The sequence below is a fragment of the Phallusia mammillata genome, chromosome 2 (genome assembly GCF_965637545.1).
Source record: "Phallusia mammillata chromosome 2, kaPhaMamm4.hap1.1, whole genome shotgun sequence".
NCBI lineage: Eukaryota > Metazoa > Chordata > Ascidiacea > Phlebobranchia > Ascidiidae > Phallusia > Phallusia mammillata.
The window spans coordinates 19375612-19398077 of record NC_137253.1 but is presented as its reverse complement, the minus strand read 5'-3'; the positions used below and the strand labels follow the sequence as shown (position 1 = coordinate 19398077).

The 22466-nt window shown below is 37.7% G+C and overlaps 4 protein-coding genes across 4 annotated transcripts; 3 read left to right on the top strand and 1 right to left on the bottom strand.

Moving 5' to 3' along the window:
• Positions 1-121: 121 nt before the first annotated feature.
• On the top strand, positions 122-2757 carry LOC145215104 (myeloid leukemia factor 1-like). The gene is made up of 7 exons (XM_080083758.1): positions 122-786; positions 889-951; positions 1040-1121; positions 1251-1367; positions 1763-1919; positions 2371-2488; positions 2577-2757. Exons 1-7 carry the CDS (start codon positions 740-742, stop codon positions 2653-2655), a joined length of 663 nt encoding a protein of 220 aa, XP_079939884.1. The 5' UTR covers positions 122-739; the 3' UTR covers positions 2656-2757.
• Positions 2758-6313: 3556 nt separating this feature from the next.
• Positions 6314-10111, top strand: LOC145215012 (solute carrier family 35 member F6-like). The gene is made up of 8 exons (XM_080083666.1): positions 6314-6582; positions 6667-6736; positions 6822-6985; positions 7295-7515; positions 7823-7933; positions 8320-8548; positions 9072-9153; positions 9213-10111. Exons 1-8 carry the CDS (start codon positions 6509-6511, stop codon positions 9384-9386), a joined length of 1125 nt encoding a protein of 374 aa, XP_079939792.1. The 5' UTR covers positions 6314-6508; the 3' UTR covers positions 9387-10111.
• A 68-nt stretch (positions 10112-10179) lies between these two features.
• On the top strand, positions 10180-14328 carry LOC145215010 (putative adhesion G protein-coupled receptor E4P). Its single transcript, XM_080083664.1, has 6 exons — positions 10180-10406; positions 10975-11238; positions 11315-11994; positions 12156-12387; positions 12736-13212; positions 13734-14328. Exons 1-6 carry the CDS (start codon positions 10340-10342, stop codon positions 13958-13960), a joined length of 1947 nt encoding a protein of 648 aa, XP_079939790.1. The 5' UTR covers positions 10180-10339; the 3' UTR covers positions 13961-14328.
• A 43-nt stretch (positions 14329-14371) lies between these two features.
• LOC145215011 (uncharacterized) lies at positions 14372-21471 on the bottom strand. The gene is made up of 11 exons (XM_080083665.1): positions 21159-21471; positions 20858-20919; positions 20402-20559; positions 20104-20214; positions 19580-19640; positions 19376-19484; positions 18663-18868; positions 16092-16226; positions 15598-15732; positions 15345-15456; positions 14372-14985 (listed from the first exon to the last, which is right to left on the bottom strand). Exons 1-11 carry the CDS (start codon positions 21469-21471, stop codon positions 14681-14683), a joined length of 1707 nt encoding a protein of 568 aa, XP_079939791.1. The 3' UTR covers positions 14372-14680.
• Positions 21472-22466: the final 995 nt, after the last annotated feature.

Genomic DNA, 22466 nt, shown 5'->3' with positions numbered 1-22466 from the left:
TTTATTTTGGCATTTTTTGTTATTGTTTTGCAAGTTGTTATGGTACCTGAAAATTTGTGGTTAAGTTTTTGTATATGGGGGAAATTATTCTGCCAGAACAATACCGGTGTTCTACTGCAGTGCACACGTGAGTGACGTGACTTATCAGCTGGTGAAACCAATAGTATTCTATGGTGAAATGTGAGCCATAATAATGTTATTTTCAGTGTGCTTGTACATACATACACTCCAAAATATTTTTGTCTGGTAGGTTCAAGTTCGGGTTCAACACTAAACATATATGAGGTTCAACTCAAGATCCGGTTTTTAAGAAAAAGTAATTCACAAACAAGTTCGCCATTTCTAGTTCAGTTCCGGTTTGAATCGTTAAAATGCGGTAAATACCTTTCAGAGGTTTTGCTGATGCTTTTTTTGCTATGATGCATTTTTGTTTTTGAAAAAAAACACCCCAATGTTAAAGAAAAAAATATAGGTTTGTAAAATGACTGTGATTGGTCAATAAAGCGTGGGTGCCTTGTCAACAAGAAATTGCCAGAAGTCTTTGCTGCGCAGTTTTGCTGCAATCTATTTATGACTTATATAAATACTGCATACAGGGATATTACTGCCTAAGTTTCAATTATTTTTGCCAAATGTAATTGATAAACACATTTTGTACCAGCAGCTAATGCAAACTTTGTGAAACAATACTATTTCGCTTTTTGTTGATTGTCAACTTTTTTTCTTTGCAATTTGCATCATGTTTGGAAATTTCATCAAAGACTTTGAAGAGGATCCCTTTTTTAGGTACTCGTTTTTTTACCTTACTAACACAAACTAATGTACTTTTTTGTTACATTTGTTAAGACCAATGGTCGTTGTATTTTCATGAACATTGTTATTTTTCAGTGGTTTTCCATCACATTTTGGAACCAACTTGCCTATCAGAAACGCTGGAGAAAAGATTGACAGGTAAGTAATAGTCAGTGGGAAAACAACACAACTTTTTTGTTTTTTTGCAATAATAAGTCTAAAATGTCATAATTGTGATTATTTTAAGATCTGGTGACCCTTTCCAGTCAAGTTTTGGGGATATGAGTAAGTTAATGTCGGAAATGCATGGAAAAATGAATTCTCTGAAGGTAAACTTGATCATAAGTTCCATTTGGAAATAATGTTATAAAACTGTGATGTCTAAAAATTCAGTTTTAACAAACATAATAGGAATGCAAATCATTATTCAAAAAAATGCTTTTTTAACTTTTAACTAGGATGATCAAAATGGCTACAGCTTTTCATCCTCTTCAGTTATGTCTTATCAAAATGATGGGAAATCTAAACCAAAGGTGTTTCAAGCATCAACTTCTACAAGAAAAGCTCCTGGGCAGGTTTTATTATATCTGAGTTATTGTTTATACACCATGCATGATACAGATGGGTAGCAAAGGATATTCTATGTCATTGTGTATGTTGTACCTGTTTTCAATGATATTAAATTATCACCCGTTCTTATTTGTATTTGGCACATTGCAAATTGAATTTGGCACCAGTGGTCAGTTGACCTTAACTGTAATATAAGGCATTTTGAACCAAAACTGTTTTACACCTACTTTTCAGCAGCAGCCTTGCTCCTGGATTGGATCAGGTAGATCCGAGCATTAGGTATTTTAAGCAATAAAGAAAGACTAAAAACCTGTTGTGGTAAAGTTTTGTTTTTTTAGTTTTAAAAACTGATTCAAGACTGCATGACTTTTTCAATAAATTTTTTAATTGATTATGACAGGTAAAAGAAACTCACAAGACCTTGCGTAATAGTGAATCTGGTTTTGAAAAAATGGCAGTGGGGCAACATCTTGGTGGAAAAGGAAGAGTTGTAGAACGTAGAAGACATCATGAGGGAAAAATAGAGGAAGAAAGACAATACATTGAAATGGATGAAAGTATGTATTACAACAGGGAATGGTAATGACCTGTAGGCAGGTTGTTGCCCACCAAACAGTATTATATGGCCTGCATTCATCCAAGAACTCATGAAAACTTACTTAAAACTATTATAACCTGTCCTTTTTGTGTGTAAAATAGTTTTTGTTTCATCACAATCATTTGCCTGCACTTAACATTTAACACCACAGACAAAAAAACTTTATTCCAGCAGTACTAATTTTATTGGGGGTTTACAAAGAATGCATTTTGAGGTAGTTTTGCTGCTCAAAGTCTGGTTTTTAATTTCGATTTTTAACACTGAATCTGTGATAACTAGTGCAGGCAAGATATTTGATAATGGAAAATTAGTCTGACCCTCTGCAACTTTGTCTTTTTTGCATGCCCTTTGTTATTTACACCTGTCCCTTTGAGACGTTAGGTGCACCAAGTTATTATGGTTTTCTTTAGATGACAATCACAGTTTCGACAAGGAATGGGAAGATCGGACACGAAATATATCTATTCCCACATTTGAACGAACAGGAATTGGCAGCTCAAATTATCACAAGAAACCTCCACATACAAGGTAGAAGCAAATTTTGGTTGTATTTTCTGTACCCTTCTAAAAAAGGTGGGAAAACAGACCAATAATTGTTTTATTTGTTTCTTTGAAGGCAAATACAGCACGTTCAGGGAGGTGAGCACTCTTTAAGACCGCATGGACCAAGTAAAAGTGGACGCAACAAGCTTTAATCACACAATTTAAAAAATTGTAAATGTGTCAATATTTGTGGAATAAATATATGTTGTATTCGCTTCGTTTAGTATGCTTGTGTAATAAATCTTGTCAACGTGCTTTGAAACATAACGTTTGGTTTGAAGAAGTCTTTTAATGGAAAAGAGAAAATTCTGGTTTGGTGCATATAAAGCAGGGGCGGGCAACATACGGCCCGCGACGGGATTTTGAGCGGCCCGCAGACAGTTTCAGGTCTTACATGATAATGTGGCCCGCGGCCACAGTCTGCCGCAATCCCCCACTACTTGCTTACTGCGCCAAATTATAGTTGTAAATGTAACGGACAGTAACGCTCCCCAATAGCAAAAAACTTTCCCGCCGTTGTTACCATTGCACCATACGTCCATTGTTACGACCAACCTTGTGTGTGGCCTGCTTTCACGGTTTCCTTTGTTTCCACACGTGTAGCCTAGTTAGTGTTTCAGCAGTATCTAAGTCTGTGGTGTATGCATTGAATTTACTGTGGTGAATAATTTTATGTTATGTCAGTTAGATTGTTTGGACTTAATTGTAATGTTCTTGAATGTATTTGGTTTGGGTGGTCAAAAATCCGTTTTAAATCACTGGATAAAAACGCGATTAATGTATATCGATTCAGGAATCCGGCCCGCCAAGTACTTCATTTTCCCATATCAGGCCCGCCGACTGGAGAAGTTGCCCGCCCCTGATATAAAGCAATGTTTCTCAACCTTTTGTTCTGTACCTTCCCTTTTACGTGTGCAGTATATGTAAACGCCTCCCTCAAAATTGACAAAAATCAAAACGATTATATTTTACGTACAACCTCAGTGCGATAATTTAGAGCCCTATTCTTAAACAAGCAATATTTGAGCACTTAAATCTTAAAATGTAAATATGATAATGGGTAATGCAACATGATGCCAGTTACTGCAGACAGTGCTCATTATTTCTAACTTGGTACCCACTGAGCGTTGAACGAATAATACACCAAGAAATATCAAGCACGCCTTAAATCAGGGGTGGCAAACTCGTGGGGTCCGGGGGCCACATTGCAGTTTGGAAATTATGCCGAGGGCCGCATGTGATTTTGAATCTTAAACAACCTTTTCGCTACGACGGCCGCATTGCAGATCCTAATTATTTCACCAACAGCCGCCAATTATCTGCTAGTTTTTGTTTTAAAATTATAGATGTAAAGAAAAAGGTTTATATCATATTTAATGTAACGACCGCTAGGTGCGCAGCCTGGCCCTGCGCCGTTCGTCACACTAGATAACCCTTTTTGTAAAACGCGCCCGTCCTACAGCCTGTCCTCCAAGACGACCCACTCTTGCAGTTGCACCGAATGTTCTTTTTTGGCGATAAAAGGCAACGCTGACGAATAAACCAAGACGACAACGTCAATAGCAACGGCAACGGTTTTTCTGTAACCACAAATAACATACATAAGCCAGACGTACACATTATGACGTCATAGCGACCATCAAACAATAAGCAGTTTTAACAGTACACACAAGGTTTTAAACTAAATCTACATTAATCGGTCATATTTTACATTAGATTACTTCCAAATTACTCATAACAAGTCAAGTTACTGTTAAAACTGCTTATTGTTTGATGGTCGCTATGACGTCATAATGTGTACGTCTGGCTTATGTATGTTATTTGTGGTTACAGAAAAACCGTTGCCGTTGCTATTGACGTTGTCGTCTTGGTTTATTCGTCAGCGTTGCCTTTTATCGCCAAAAAAGAACATTCGTTGCAACTGCAAGAGTGGGTCGTCTTGGAGGACAGGCTGTAGGACGGGCGCGTTTTACAAAAAGGGTTATCTAGTGTGACGAACGGCGCAGGGCCAGGCTGCGCACCTAGCGGTCGTTACATTAAAGTTTTTCAACTGTTGGGTAACCAGGGCTTTACTAGCACGCGGCTAGAGGTTCCACAACTGACAATTCAGCATTTTAGCTATTGCTCTTAACATTTACAGTTTCACTTATTCAAATAGAAATTAGGATAAATTCACTTAAATTGACTGCAAACCTAGCAACTAACGCAGCTCACAAAAACGTGGCGTTCAAAGCACATGCTCTGTCGCGGATGAATATTTCAATACGTCACGAATAAACGAGAACTTCCAAGCGGAAATCACCCAAGCGGAACAATTAATTCTCGCTGTAACATATATACTATCTAATGGCGCCCAAAAATCCCAGATTAATTTCCACCTTGATGCACATGTTGAGCTGCACAGTGTGAAGATCAGTTTTAACTGTTTATTACGTCATAATCAATATTGTGACGCTTTTCGTGCATGTTTTGTTTGCACATTATAGGCCTACAAAAGTCTGACGCATATGGCTGCTAGGCTGGTAATACTCTTTTCAGTAACACAAAATCTGTTTAGGGCAGTTTAAAAATCAAAGTTTTGGCAAAAGAGTTTCTTTATATAACGGCCGCCAGTACATATATTTTAATGTGACCGTACAGCCTCAGGTGGTACACCCTTGACTGAAACTTTTAGGAACGGTTTAATTACCATCGTTTCTGTTCATAACATATGAATTTGTATTTATAAATCAAATTTTGGTAAATGTCTGTTTAAATAATAACTTTCACTTTGAAAAGTAACAAAAATTTAATATAATTAGATAAAAATCTGACAAAATACTACAATTGATGTTGACTGTTCGTGGGCCGCATTGGAGGGCTTTGTGGGCCGCGAGTTTGACAGGCCTGCCTTAAATAATACCTGCAAATATCACTCTTACATAGCGCACATAGGCCCTGACAAGTTACTCTGGCGCACACATTTAGAACTACTGATTTAAAGCGACGATATCATTATTGCGTGGCAACGACAGACCGTCGTCTCGGCCTGGCTAATTGTGATGTTTTCGAATTAGGCAAATAGCAAGTTATATTTACAAACACTGTATTTGACAATAAAAACGTAAATTAGTTTATTATCCCCGAGATTCATGGGCAAAATGTTTGAAAGCATTTGACCTGAAAAAGTACGGCCCGGTAACGAACTCCCCGCGGACCGGCACTGGGCCACGAAACGGAACTATTCTGCGACGCCCTTGTAAAATTGAAACGTCGCACCAGGGCGTCGCGACGCACAGTTTGAGAACTACTGCTTTAGAGAATTTAGAAACCTATCCAAAGACTGGAATTTTTTTCGCTTTGAACAGCTGTTCTGCAGAACAAAGGAACAAGATTTATGCGACGCAAAATCCTTGTTCTTACGTTTGTTTTTGTGAATTTAATCTGATTTAAATAGTTTGTCACACATAGACTTGCAGCAGCTGCAGTTCTTTGGTGTGCGTCAAACTGTGCAAAAAATACGACGTTTGCACACACTGTCACGGTTGGACGCTTTTGTTGATGCGGTCAATCGGGCAATCACATGACAATGGGCCTGACGCCTGGGCTGGCCAACAAAGGTTTAAAGCTGCGAAGATTTTTCATTTCTGCTTGTCTTGTTTTTACATCACTTGCAGAAAAAGTGTACGTATCATTTGCTGTTACGTTCGACATTTACTTCTCTGGCAAGATAGTGGCGCCGCGTATTTAATGTTAAATTTAGAGTGATCACATTGCGATTGCGGGGGGGGCCGGGGTAGGTGTGTTTGTGTATGCATGGCTGCCCTATGTTAGCTCAGGCACATGTACTGTACATACACTGCACACATATTATACATACAATGTGGTAATGTTTACTAACGCATTAACGTTGTGTTTGGTCAGGAATTGTGTATGTTGTGTAGCCAGCCAGTTTATTTCATACTTTGTTGTTTTTATGTTTGTTAAGTTGTTTAAATTTGTGTTTTGGTAAACAACCACAAAACGATGTGGAGCCCATATCAACTTTCGATTGCTGTTGGAATGGTGATTACTGGTTCAATAAACACATTAGCAACCAAGTAAGTATTTTTGGTGCATTTGGTTGTTTCCCTATTCGTTCTTAACACAAATTTTCAGAAGTCTTTATTGTGTTTGTAAAATAGATGGGCAGATAAACAAAGTGCACCAGGACCACAAGGCACAAACCACATCTTTGATCATCCCTTTCTGCAGGTATTATAACAATCACTTTGTGATCCTGCTTAGTGTTGTGCAAATTTAGGAGGTCTAAAGGATTTGTACACCTTTGTTTTTCCAGGCTGTTGGAATGTTTGTTGGGGAATTTTCATGCCTTTTGGTGTTTAAGATATGGTACTACTGGCACAAGTACAGAAAGAATGAAATGAATTTTGGCAATCAAAATTTCAGTCCAGTTTTGTTTCTTGGCCCTGCTTTGTGTGACATGACTGGGACATCTCTAATGTAGGTCTACAAGGAAAAACGTACTTTTTGGACTCTGATTAAACAAGTTTACATCAATTGAATTAGTGTCATTAACTACAATATCTTAACCTTTTAAGCAGTGTGGTTATGTGGTATTTAGACCATCCAAAAGCAAGTTTCTATGATTTGAATATATTATGTTACTGTAATTAATATGCATCCCCTTCCCTGAGGGGGACACTTTAGTGTTTTGTGAAATACTAAATATGTTGTGCAAAATAATAAAATCTGCCTGAATAATGCACCGTTAGATATTACCTTGTTTGTTTATTCAATAATTTTTTTCAGGTACATTGGATTGAATTATACATATGCTTCAAGTTTCCAGATGTTAAGAGGGGCAATTATTGTTTTCACTGCATTACTTTCAGTCGCATTCCTTGGTAGTGTAATTAAACGAAGAGCCTGGTTTGGAATATTTTTAACCATCATAGGTTTAGCTTTAGTCGGCATTTCAGACATAGTCTTTTCTTCAAGTGATGAATATGGACCAAATGAAATATTGACAGGTAAGTTTGCAAATGAATCGTGATGTTTTTTAGTTTTCTTTCCTGAAAAGGATACATATCATTTTGTTGGTTTTTGCTGGAGTGTTTGTTTCTTTCTATTTGTGAAGAAAGAGTGGTTTAACCTCAAATAGATAGTTATTCAAAAGTTGTGCAAATTTTGGTCACAGTTAACCCACTGGTGAACACACAGGCCCCAAAATGTTAAACTTTTTAAACAGCTACACTGGCTAATATACAATACCCAAGTTCGCTTAGTTTGTTTGTTAATGCATTGTATAGTATGCTTATAGTTCATTATACTTTGCAGGAGATTTGATTATTCTTATTGCCCAAATTATAAGTGGGGTTCAAATGGTTGTTGAAGAAAAGTTTGTCAATGGCAAAGACATTCATCCTCTACAGGCTGTTGGATGGGAAGGTAAGTAGCAGTCCCTTTGCAAAATTGGTTTGATGAATTTCTTATCTCCATAGCTTTATGATGATGTTTAGAACTAATAATTTGTAATGTTTGTCATGTAATTATTGCAGAATGTATACAGTCCTCTAAATTGAAAATTTAAGGCCTTGGTTCCACTTTACTTCATGCTAGCTTTATTGGGTAAAAATGTTTTGTCTTGTAGTTTTATTGCCCCAAACCTGTTTGACCACCTGTGGTAAAGTTCTTTGCAGAGCTTGTGAAAGCCTGGCACCCTTTGTATCATCTAAACAGCTGGCCATGTGAATTTAATAAAGTCAGCTGACATCATTGCTTTTTTTTCAAACATGATTTTCTATTTCAAGTTAATGGTTAATGTTTTATAAAAGGTTTCTTTGGAATGACCATCTTGGGAGTTTTGCTTATTCCAATGTATTACATTCCTGCCGGCGAGTTTAGTGGAAACCCGCGTGGTGTCCTGGAAGATGCACTGGATGGTTTATATCAAATTGGTCAAAATTCAACACTTGCTATTGCCCAGATTGGAAGCATTTGCAGTATCGCATTTTTTAACTTTTTTGGAATAAGTGTGACAAAGGAATTAAGTGCTACTACAAGGTTAGTTGCACAGTACTGCTTTTACATAAAACAAGCTGGGCAATCATTAAAGAAAGTTTGAACTCCTCTATTGTTTTTAACGTTTATTAAGATATGTAACTCTGTGTTTTACTACTTCCACTGTGCCTATTAAAAATCACTCATACATTGGGATTCCAACTGTTTGATTAGTATTTGCTGATATATTGAAATGCAAACCATGTGATACAGACATTTAAGTCTTGTTGCTTTCATTAATATGAAAGAGTATGAAAAAAGATAGTTCCTTATAGGCAGTGGTGGAATTCCCCAGCCAGTTCGCACCAGTTCTATAGAACCGTCTATGTCATTTTGTAAGATCAGCGAACCGGGTGGCCTTCACTGGTTACTGTCAATGGACTTGTAACAGAACCGACTGAAAAATACGACTTTTGTGATAGAACCGGCTGACAAAAAAATTGAATCCCACCACTGCTTTTGGTGTTTATTAGCATAATAAGCTGGTGTTTCCAATTTTTGCAATTATTCCAATTTTTTTTGGCAGAATGGTTTTGGATAGTATTCGAACATTGGTAATATGGGGTGTCAGTTTAGCTGTGCAGTGGGAAGCCTTCCAATGGTTGCAGGTATGTTGTTCTTTTCAGTTGGGTGTTGTGCATTGCTTTCAAATGGACCGATTTTGCAGGTTGTTGGTTTTGCAATTCTTATATGTGGAACAGGCATATACAATAACTTGATCCCAATTCCATGCCTAAATTCCACATCACCTAATGTTTTGGAAGTGAATCAGCCTGAAGAAGAGGATAAATCTTCAAATGAAAATACCCCACTTCTATACAACACTCAAGAGAAAGCATGATTTCTACTATGATTTCACCTGTGTCAATTATACTTTATGCATAAGTATTGATTAAACATAGGATTGAATGAAGTGCCAAGTATCATTCATATTGCTACATTGCTCACCAGAACTGCTTTATAGCATTAAAGGCTGCTACAGGCATTATAAAAAACCGCTGCCTCGGCCCTTTTTGTGTCTTTAAAACATTTCAAACAATTTCTAATCAGCTGAAATGACTATTCTCCTAACTGCTTGAGCAAAATATTTTAAGTTTTTTATGCGTATGCGCGTTTTTATGCGTTAACTGTGCAATTTCAGTACTCTTGCTATTTTATCTTTTAACTCTTAGTTTTGGTTTAGCAATTGCTCTGTTTTGTGAACGTTTAACGAGCCCTGTTAATGTTATATCACTGTATGACATCAGCCTGTGCAGCAAAACCGATTCGCCTTTTTTTCCAATCCGACAAATCCGAAATTTTGTTAAAATTCGTCATCATCGACATTTTTCAACATCACATCATTCAACACATTTATGCATCGCCGGAAGCAACCATTTAACATTTCCGCATTAAATTGCATGAAAGTGTTTTTGTGGAATTGAGTCTAAAAGCTAAGTGAGTAATTCAGTTTGACGAAACAAACATATGATTGCTCTTGGGCATTGTGTTAGCGCGTATGTTTTCATTTTGTTTTGCCAGAGTGCAATGTTGAGTTGTTACCAATAAACATACGCTCTCACCATCTATTATTACCTTTAATCAGCAGTTGGTCTGCACACTTTGAAGGACTAATGTCTCGTTGGTCTATTAGTTGGGTCCTAATTGATCATGGGACTTCTTTGTTCGTTGGCAAGTTGCGATAATAGATTTATAATGTAACCATTTGGACCGAAGTTGTTTTGTGGTCTGTTCCTTTTGTGGAAAATATACGGAGGTCTTCGTCAGTTATAAGTTTGTTTTACTAACTTGACAATGGCTACAATCAATCTGCTGCTCTTTTTTGTTTTAAGTTTGGAAACCTTGGTCGGAGCTTATTATGGTAAGTTTATTTTGTTATTTTCATTCATACCTAAATACAAAAAATGGCTTTTGACGGTAGACGTGTTTTTAAACTGTTTTTTTTAACAAGTGTGAATCTCAGCCACTGCATCGCACTTATGACACCAAAAGTGCAAAACCTGACACAGTGTATTAACAATAATAATTTTATTTCTGTTTCAGGTTTGTGCTAATTGTATTTACGGTAAAAGTTTCGCGTAAAAAGTACTTGAGTATAAATCTTGTTTATAATTTGTGTTTGGCATCCTATTTTTCTTCAGCTTGTCTAGCCTATACCTTGCCTCGCACTACAAAAAAATTAAATTAAAAAGACTTAATAAGAGAGGTGTTTTTAATGATTTTGACTCCCTGCACGCTTTGTAACACGTTGTTTGCTGTTCCATTTAGCGTTTCAGTGGCACGTCCTTCCCCACTTATAATGTTTAATAAAAAAATGCTTTGGTATATGAGACAACGTGTTGCCAAATATGCCCAATTTTTTCTCAATACGGTTCGAAAAGCCTTCTATCAAGTTAACTAAAGGCTCAGAAACAAACATCTATTTTTAGCTGGTGGATATTATACGAATGACCAAGACAGTCCGCAAGACACAAACAATGTGGCTTACGCAGTCACGACCACTCTCATTTCTAAAAGTACCGAAGTTGTATCAACAACCACGTTATCAAATGGACGGGATACATCAACGCAACCGCCAACTGTCGCTTCGACTTCCGAACCAAAGACACCAACTGCGACAATTAATGTTGCCAGCACTACCACGACCGCTTCTTCTTCATCATCAACAACAGGAACACCAAATGTAGGAACCGGTTAGTCAACGTTTACATATGCAAGAGTCAATATCACCTTGTAAAATGAATTTATATTTTATATTTTATTTTATAGTTACCACAACAAAGTACAAAACTACCACATTGCTTCCAAATGACGTCGACAGTAAGAAGATTGATTTTACCGAGATCGAGAAAATTGAAAACGAAATTTTAAACTTGGCCCAGCAATGTTCCACCTTCAATTCTACAATCACAGTCACGACTAGTAACATGGAATTGTATCTTACAAACAGTCATGTAACAAACAAAATACAAAGTTTGACAGAAAATAAAACTGTTATTGCCCCTGCTGGTCTTACAGATGTCAATGAAACCTACTTCATCACAGTAGGGTTTCTAAATCTATCATCTGATATAATTCGAGTAGTGAAAAACGAAATAATTGGATCCTCAAATATCGCCAGGCAAGAAGAAATTCGAATCTCATCCCATTTAAGTGTGAACTTTTTCCTAAACAAAACAGGGCTCAAAGTTTCTGCTCCTATTGCATTTTCTGTTGAAAATAATGTGATGGACACTTTACAAAAAGAGATAGTACCCACGTTAAGTAAAATGCTTATGGTGGATGTTAAAGTTCGATGTGCATTTATCAACTTGGCGAAAAAAACATACTCTAGTTTTGGATGTAAAGAAACTGTGGATGAAAATTTCGTGTCGTGTTATTGTAATCACACAACAGTTTTTGCAGTTCTACTGTCTGTAACCTACATTGAAGTCCCTGATGGAGTTAAGGTAAGTACTTTATTTGAGATTTGTAGATTGCCTTATGAGGCACACAACATTCGCACGGACATGACAAATTAGCTGGCCTATAAATTTTAATATCTTTTGAAACGGTCGAATTTTGTTCATTTACCAGCACTTTATTTAATGCATTGATCTGTTTTTTGTAGACGACATCGTTAGTTGTGGAAACAATTTCGGTGATAAGTTTGGTCATCACGGCTCTAATCCTTATCAAGTTAAGGGCACGTATTCGCAACGATCGTACCTTTGTACAAATTAATTTGTCCTTGAGTCTCCTGTTTTTGCACGTATTTAACTTGCTACATGATTACGCCCTGCAAAACAACGTCACTTGTCAAATTGCTGCAACTTTAGTCCATTTCTTCATGCTGGCTTCAAGTAAGTCGTCCGACAATTCGATTTGCGTAAAGCCATCACAGAAATCCTGTTTAGAAATTCGTTTTGTTCTACAAATATCGAGAACAGTTTTATGACGTTTTTCTTCTTTAACACAAGATGTGCTTTGCAACGAAAATAGATTTTTTTGTGTATGCATACAGAATTAGTTTTTCCTTTTTTACATATAATGGCTCCAAGTCGCTATACTATTTGTGGTACAATAGTACATGTACATGATTTGCAAATCTGCAGCGATCGCCGCAAATCTCAAGATTTAGGTTATGTGTGCAACCCAAAAACACCAGTGCAAGCAGCATATATATTTCGCGTTTGTCTATTGTTATTCAGGTTTTTGGATGATGCTAGAAGGAATAACACTTGTTCTTAAAACAACCAACCAATCTATGATGCTCACATCACAACATCAAAGAAAGTTAAATGGGATTCGGTTTGCCTTAGGCTGGGGTGTACCGGCTGCTGTCGTCAGTGTAGCGCTAAGTATCGGCTACACTCATGATATTTACATGGACAAACTGGACCTAACCACAAACGGTTCTGTGATATACAAGAGGTGTTGGCTTGCCCCTAACATGGTTATCTATTCTGTAATGGTACCAATCGGCTTGGTGCTACTAGCCAACACCGTGATTTTAGTTAAAGTCGCATACTTCGTGCATTTAAAATCTTCCCAGGCAAATCGATTTAAACCTGCAGTGAAACGGCGACAATCTTTTGTCAACTACGAAGATCTTTCTGCTACTTTAAAAGCTGTCCTGACGCTGTTACCCGTTCTTGGACTACCCTGGATTGTTTCATTTTTAGTCGGTAAGTGAATTTCATGACAGTTCTTACCCATGTTATGTAACTTAACTGTTGCAATATCAAGCCCTGCGATAATCATGTCACTGACCTACCTCATACTATATAGAAATTTAAACACCGATAAAAGCAACACGTATCGTGCAAACTGTTTTAACGGAAAGGTTTGCATGTAAGCTTTGTCCTGTAGAACAGTGGTCGGCAACAGCCGGTCCGCGAGGAGTTCTTTACCGGGCCGTATAATTTTTCAGGTTAAATGCTGTGAGCATTTTGCCCATGTATTCCGGGGATGATAAACTAATTTAAGCGTTTTTATTGCTAAATATTTGTAGTTTTTTTATGACCGGTCCGCGGTAAAATTTTACTTTCAAAAGCGGTCCCCGGTGCAAAAAAGGTCGCCGACCCCTGCTGTAGAAGCAAGTCGAAAACTTTTTTAGAAAAAACGTATCTTACTAGTTATTAAACCAAATGCCCTAACTGTGACTTGTATTACGAAACCTAAAATCCCACAAAACGTGTTTCTGTAGGTTTTGGAGAAAATCCTTCCATCATTCTCATTTACGCAAACGCAGTGGTGAACGGCCTGCAAGGCTTGTTTCTTTTCCTGCTCTACTGCATCAACTCCCGTGTTGTTCGAAAGCTTATCATGAGAAAGACGATAGCAGGTGCCTTAAGCAGGCCATCAGGTGCCGCAACAAGTGTTTCTGCTGGCACCGCAATGACCTCCAGCCAGTTTCGGAACGGAAGCAACTAAGATTCACAACAGTCTCTGGTGAAAAGTTCAAACTTTCTGACAAAACGGTTTCTGGAAACACAGCAATGCAACAAATTGATCGGCCTTGTGTGTTGTAAATATGATTGCGCCCTTTCAAACTGCAGATAGATGTAGTTAAGTGCACAGTTTTTCCTTTTCAAAATTGATGACGCACACATGTGCGCTTTTATAACGACTTGGGTTTGGAATATAGATTACACAAAGGCATTGTTAACACAAATGAGGGGTCTTGGGAATATAGGTGAACTTCGTAATCAAATAAGATCTTTTCCCCATTGCCTAATCAATTTAAATCAATAAGTAAAAAATATGACAACGTAATTTTGCATCTTCACTGCCTGTTTTTGTCGACAATTACATATGTTTGAAATATAGTAGCGACCACGTATGTCAAGCCATGTAAAGCAATTTATTAATTGAAATGCGTCATGTAAATAAATAAATAAAACAACAATAATGCGCTTATGCGCTACCAAATATGTTGCAGAGATTTTCGAAAGGCGATCGATACATAAACTACAGCATTAAATGCTAAAAGCTTTTTCTATTAGGTTGTTTTTGCCCGACATTAAAGGAGTTCGAAGTTCATGCAAATGTTAACATCGTCGCCCTTGTGTGTTTCGGACCTGGTTTGGTGCATTATTATCAACAAATCATGTCATCAACAAAATGAAACTATGCATACTCTTATTATTTATACTATGGCGCTCTCAACAAATGCCAGTAAACGACCGGTTGGCCTTCCCGGGCAAGGGCCTGGGACCATTGCAACTGACCGCTCCAGTTGTCGACCCCGTCACCTAACTTCACAAACCCAAAAGGAATCCAAATTCCCTTAACGCGGTCTTTGACAAATAATGTTGCCATAATAACCAGCTGGTCGTTAGACATGGAGATAATGAACGATTCTTCGAAAACCGGGTCTTTGTCGCGATGTGATATTTTGGTTTGCTTCTTCGAACTTTTTTCAACTGATGGCTCCTCGGTAAGCACAACGTAACAATCTACCAATATCAGAACAAACTTTGAGTAACACTTTATTTCTTTGTGTATAACTTTTTGTATATCATTTTGGGTCCAGTATCTCAAAATGATATAATAAGAAGGCCATCCCAGTAAATACTTAAGATTGGTCTTTGATCCATTATAAAGCAACGCCCAAAAATGGCTTTGTACTCGTCAATTACACTGCCATATACCCATAATAATCGATATTAAATGTGAATCTTAGAGTTCTTTATGTCCACTAGCGAGAAAGTCGGTTATTCGCCATTGCGCATCATGCAGGCTATACGCCCTTTTAATTTTTTTTATCGGGATCAACAACCCGACAAACTACCGTTTTGACTGATAGTTATGTTACCTTGGTATCTTCCTAATGTTCCTTTAGGCACATTCCGCACAGCAATGACTTCAACAGTGACAAAACCCAACATAGCATGGTAACACAACGAAAGTTGAATGTGGGGTAAATCCTGGACATATCAACAAAATTACGGTTTACAAATACTTAATTTGCTTGTTTTAAGTATATTCTAGACGCGTGTGCATTTAATGCACCTCTTGAACGGATCAACTATATTGTAGCGAGCTGTAATAAGAAGAAAGATAGATACCTCCAACTCCGACGGTTTTAGGTCCAGCCATATGTCGTTTGAGTCAGTCAACCTGTAATCACTTAATGGCACAACAATCGCACCTAATGTCTTTTTCGATTGGCGAAGTCCACCCGATTTTTCTTTGCAGGAAATCTGCAATGTTAAAATATATTTTCCAGGAAACCAGTAGTAAAGCATACTTTGTTATCTAATTTGTGGTATTTACTATTTACCCATAATAGGTTGGCCGCACGAAATTGTAACATGGCCTAAAATTTTTTACTCCAATTGGAAAATTTGAGAGTTTGTTTTTCAGCCTTTGCGGTATTTTTTATCATGCCTCTAATTCTAATACCACCTCTTCGTCCTCTTGTTTGGGAGTAATAAATTTTGAAGTTAATTATTTACCTTTTATAACACACGCCAGTGATGCTTGTGGTTTCGAAACATACATGGGTGTTAGAGACAGTAAAACGACAGTTACCTTTACATCACCATTAGAATGACATTACCTCGAGTGACACGTGACAAATGTCGTCGATCCCAACGGCATCAAATGAAAACCTCTCTTTGATATCGATTCGCGATGTGGAAAGTGGAAACAGATCGCTTCGAAAACTTCCATAAGAGCGTGGAAGAAGCGACACCTGCACGAAAATTGTGACCAGTAATGGATTGATCAGCAATCAATAACACAACAATTAAATTAAAAATGATTTACATGCGACAATAGGCTGAAAACCAATTTTATCGAGGCTCCTACCCAACGCCAAAAAAATAAAAAAGAAGGCAAAACGTCGTCCTAGCACAGTTGTCCTTAAGCTTTAAAAGAATCTAACGGTCCCATTTTCGTTATCTCCAAGACCAGTGGTCCAAAAAGCTTTTTCAATGTATATTTTAGTAAAACGCAAACTTGAATCAACAAACAATAGCTGAGTTTCTCATTTCCCACTGGACAATTCAAAATTTTAGCTGGTTTTGCACACATAACAATCGTCCAAAGGCAGATTGTGGCATTACCGAAAAGACATACTTCAGGGTTATATAAGCTATTGCTGCCAGGCATAATATCAAGTTTGTAGAGATCTTCTGGCAAATGTAATTTTATTCCGACGTTTCGACGTCCTATACAGGTCGTCTTCATCAGGGTAAATAACACTGAATGCGACTAGTACAGTGCACGATAAACGAAGGGAAAAAAGAATGAAACGCAACACGTCACAACGCAACGAAAACACCGCGCGATAACGAATGATTGGGCATCTAATCTTTAAGCAGGTGCATGTAGCCAGGGTTGCCAATTTGGCGGATTTGTCGCCAAATTCCACAGAATTGGCGTTTTTTGAGAGTGGTTGACACCAAAAAATGCAGCTGGCGGTTTGGCGGATATTTTTGTAAAATTTGGCGGTTTATTGAACTGGTTGGCAGTTGGCACCCAAGTGATTACTTTGGCGATTTTGCTTTTTTAATGAAAGTTTTGGCATTGTTTGTCAAATCTTTTTGATCCAACTAAATCTAGGTTAGATTCCTTAGCTGCGCTTTTACAACGCAGGTTAAGGTTATGTTTCATTGAATTACTGTCTCCGTCATGAATGCTCCTGTCTGGCCAACAAATACAATTGTAGTCTCTGATTATACATGAGAAAGTATGATGGGAATCCGAATGTTTGTGACGGAAGTGACATACAGCGAGTGTGGCATCGAAGTTAAAAAGTTTTTAATGTTTCATATTGTTATCTAAAAGTTGAAACCAGCTTACCACAGTAAGCAAAAGTGCATGAAAGTGGAAAACCACTTCTAATTAAGCTATTGTAAGAATTCAAGCCAAACTAATGTTGTCTGGCATATTGCATGGACTTTACTTTCACTAAATTGTATTGCGTTAAATATGGTAGTAATAATCTTGATTTTGAAACCCTAATAACTACGTTATAAAAAATCAGGTTCAGTAAATGGGTGGATTTTTATTCGCCAAGAAAATGTTCGTGTGAATAGGTGCGTATGTATGTTTACGGCTAAACTTACAATCGCCAACAGTTTTCATGGGGCACCATATAATACTTTTGTGAATATTTGTTAATGAAATTAAACAATACAACATTTTACAGTCAGGTAATGTTGGTTTTTGAACTTTTTTGGCCCGGGAGCCTGACTACAGGAAAAGACTATTTCTTGAGTCATGGAATATTCACCAACGGGCGTGATGCTTTCAGCGTGCTACAGGTACCTGTTTAAAGATTAGAGGCCTAATCATTCGTTATCGAGCGGTGTTTTCGTTGCGTTGTGGCGTGCTTGGGTTTCATTCTTTTTTTCTTAGTTTATCGTGCACTAGTCGCATTCAGTGTTATTTACCCTGATGAAGACGACCTGTATAGGACGTCGAAACATCGGAATAAAATTACATTTGCCAGAAGATCTCTACAAACTTGATACTTCAGGGTTGTGCGCAAACAGTTTCATTTTTGTTATTTGCGATAGAATGAAAAGCATTGTTTAGCAATAAAGAGCGTCCATCTTAAATTCTATTATGATTCAAATTTATTCATTCGCACGATCTCACATCAAATACCATTGGAGAAATAATTCTTGTCCCGTGAAAATAATCCCCGTGAAATTGCTTTACGGACCCCTAACGGACCGTGGACAAGAGTTTAAGAACCGCTTTTCTTGCATAAGGGAACACTTTGCATGCCGCGGTGACCATTTTTTTCCTGTGAAATTCTCCAGGATGTTAACTGGTTCGTCCACGTTGGTGTTTCACAAAAAGGCGATTTACAAATATGGAAGATTAGTCCGAATTAACAGAAATTAATTAACGCTAATTCCACTGATTGATTGGATAGTTTTGTTCCTTGACATTGTATTGATCCGCATTATTTTTCTTTGTACCTAAGCCTTGTTTATGTCAATGTACCATAATAGGCGCGTGTTGCATATTTTGACATTTAAAATCGATCCACTTGTCGTTAAAAATGTATTGAAGGTAGTAAACAGGGTTGCAGTAATTAGTTGTTTTAGTGAAAATAAAAAAAATGACAACATAAACTTTTGTAGCATTAATTATCCGCCAGTCCGCCACTTACTTTCAAATAACCTTGCAACCTTTCGTCAACGAAGTTTTCTCCTTCCAGGATTGAGACGTTTAGTTTCTGTTGGGTTTGTAGGTAAGTAAGTATGATGTGGATACGTGGTGATTTTGAATGATCTACTTCTGTGCTGTATAACGCTCGTGCTGCTGTTGACTTTGCAAAAACATTCGAAGCACTTCGACTTCTTTTTACAGTCTTGCCTAATAAACGTGAACAAAATAACTTCAAAACTAAATACCTCCAAATAAGACATTTACTAAGAAAGCTAAATCACTCGTTCCAGGCAGGTTTGCTAACTTGTTGGAAAATAATCTTAAAGGTTAGTATTTTAACATAGCGTTTGACAGTTGTTGTCGAGCATTTTTTTAAATGCATTGAGTACTAAACTGCGGTTTTAAGAAAATTGGCACAAATTTTGAAACAATTGCGAACACATTTCAATTGGATGATATACGTCGCCGTTAAACAACACCCGTCCATGTTAAAATATTAATATTAAAAAAACATTTTTTCAGGCACAATCATGAGCAGAATATGAGATCCTTATTTAACAAGAATATAAGATGGAATTCCCGGCTATTTTACAGAGTGCTGTTTTAATACCCTGTCAAGAGAAAAGCACTAACATGCGCGTCGCATTCGAATTACAATCACTTGTGTAATTAAATTCCTTAAACCGCTACCAGCAAAATATCAATCGTGTTTACCGTCACTTTCATTTTTGCCAATTCCCTTGCCGGTAAAAGCGGACTGCTCCGTCGGAACGATGTTTTCTGTCGCACAAGTGGAATTGTCGTGAAAAGCTTTTCCTGAAATCTGCATAGACATAGCACGCGCATTAGCTTGTGCCGTCCGTCGACCGTGTACGCCTCATTAAATATGCATTAACTTGTCGCTGGGTGAGCTCATACCTTGCGATGTTGAACAGGCGAGGAATGGCAAGAAGAGTTGCTGTCGCTGTCCAATGCACTCCTGTGAAACAGTGCAGTTAAGTGCAGTTTCGGCAAATTGGCAGTTGTTAGCCAGAATTCCCATCGATCTCGTGCGTTCACAGCTAATAAGCCGAGCAATTGGATTATTGCTGTAAAAGTGGTTTCTGACACAAGCTGTTTGTGCTGGCTTTATCTCGAGTGTGAACGTTGTTTGCCTGACACAAACTAGCGGTATACGATTTTTCTTTCACGACACAATGCATAAAATTGTTCTAGCGGGTTTTTTCCTAAGTGTATTGACTGTGCGATTGTAAAGCTGCCATGTACGTTTATGTATTGTCCTTGACTGCAGTGTTTTTTAACCTAACATTGTTCCATTTGAACCCCTGTTCTACAATTAGTATTATCTCCCGCGTCGTATTTTGCGTTTTGTTTAAATCAGTACGAAACGATGTTTTTACCCCTCATGCGCCAATGGCAAATGATGATTTCGTGCAGCTTACCTGCCAAACAAACGCTTTTGTTTTAATCTTTCAATGAGCGGGGACGAGGAGGGAGATACGGTACGGCTCAGATCCGAATCTGAACTTGAAATGCCAATGGCGTCGACGTTTCTGCAACAGACAACCCGCCCAGACGTCAATCAATAATTTGCTGAGTATAACTTTTGGTCAAATACTCGTTGATTGATATATTGTAGTTCAATCAGGTGCCAAAATTCTTTAACTTTAGTGTTTCTCGACAACTTCTTATTGAAAAAATACCTAGGCAAATACTATGTAAAGTGTAAGTGTTTCATACCCAGACATTGGAAGACTTCCTATTTCGGTCATGTGATATGATGGTGATGGAGAAAGAAACAATGATTCTTTTCGTCGCGTGTTTGGACTTTCTGTCAGCGTCGAAAACCCTGACTTTGTCGACAGCAAATGTTGAAGGGCTAAGCCCGGTTGATTTTGCTGCAAAAGTTTGTGTACCAATTCTACCAATGTACTTTAATTCACATAGAAGTAATTTTGTGACCTTCTAAATGCATTTATTATTTTGCAGTAAATGGTTGTGGTGACCCTGGTCAATGAGGGCCGGGTAAATTCGAATTCGACTCACCCGGTAACTGTTAATTTAATCATGCAAAATCACAATAACAACGCAAAAGCAAAAAAATCATGAAATTGCATCTACGTTAGCTGTGAATTCCCAATCATTTATTAACTTTTACACCTAAATTGGTTTGAAACACAATTTTGCATCACTTACTTCCTGATCAAGTTTTTGAAGATTTTTGCTTCGTTTGGATGATAAGGAGTGGCAGTTTTGATCTGAAGGCGCACAAATCTGTGAGAATTTTTATTTCTACCTATTTTATGATTTATTCAGTTATACTTTAGCCGATTAAGTACAACTTACTTAATGTACAAGATCGTCTAAAAACCCGATGCAATACCTCACTTGGATGATAAACAACTAGCGTTTGCAAAATAGGCAATGGTTTTTATTTCATAAACGGTTATATTGCTTTTATAACAGCAGTAACTATACATATGCATCAACGTTTTACCTTTGTTGTAAACTGTCAATGGTTTTAACGAGTCATCCATCCTGGCCTGTGTTTGAGAGTGCGCATCTTGTTTTTTACTGTCGTTACTACCATCACCTGATTCCAGCTCCTCTTCACTTGCGTCGTATGTAAGCAGAGGAGGGAGGGTAAATTGTGGAATGCTGTTCGGCGTCACAACATTTTTCATGGCGTTCTTGTGCGACGACTGAAGATTTCTGTTTCTATCTTGTTCCGACGTGGATAGGCGATCAGAAATATCACGTACGATATTTGTTGCGTGGGCCTGTACACTTTCCCTTAGATGTCCCCACATTCTTAACAGCTAACAAAGTCCAACCTAAGCTTAAACACAACACAATTGCCCGGTATAGGCGATACGAACCTCCTTTGATTTGCTATGTTTAAGTGGTTAAAATTTCTGTCCATCTGGTATCAAATCTAGTAAAATGGCAAAAATATGAAAAAATCGATTTAAGGCGCTGTCGACCAGTGAATCGTTGTACAGAATGTGATTGTTTTAAAACCGATGTAAGCGGCGCAAGGCAGGTGGTGAAATCGATAACCAGTCAATCACAACAACAAATGTAGGTAAATTTGCATGAGGAATTTGTGCGTCTATCAACGCTACTTGGTTATACATGATTATGTAACTAAATGCGTAAAACCTTCTTTAAATATTTCATGAGTGGCGCCGTGCTTAAATGAAAGCTGAAGAAACAATAGGCTGCACGGTTAAGTCAGTCTTTTCACCAGTACATCAGTTGAGAAAAAACAGTAATCAGTAATATGTACAAAGCGCATAGTCTACCTACGCTAACACTCCTTGCATTTTACACAGCTCAAAGTACATTTATCCCAGAGCCTTTTGGGTTCGTTTGTTTTCACATGAACAATGACCAAAAGACATTTGAGACACAGTCAAAGGAACTGCAGTTATATGCTTTGTCTTGCAGCTTAAGCCTGCTTACATGGTATGAGGTGATAATGCTTGCTGCGTTTGCCTATTTGTGCTGTAGAATCATGGATAAGGCAAATATTTGCTTTTCCACATCGCAGCCGCCAATAAAACGCGTTGCCCACGCGTATTCTTAATAAGGGCGAATGATAAGAATTGTTTTCATTTTATTATTGACCTGACACCATGGTTCATTACGCTTACTGATAAGGTGTGACAAACATATTAAACTTGTCCACTGTGACCTGTCAAACAAAAGCTATACTGCCCTTGAGATCATCGGCATATGAATTGCTGTGCTCTTAGCTAACTCGTCTGCAAGTGTGCTCATTTGAACCAAACTGACGTTTCGG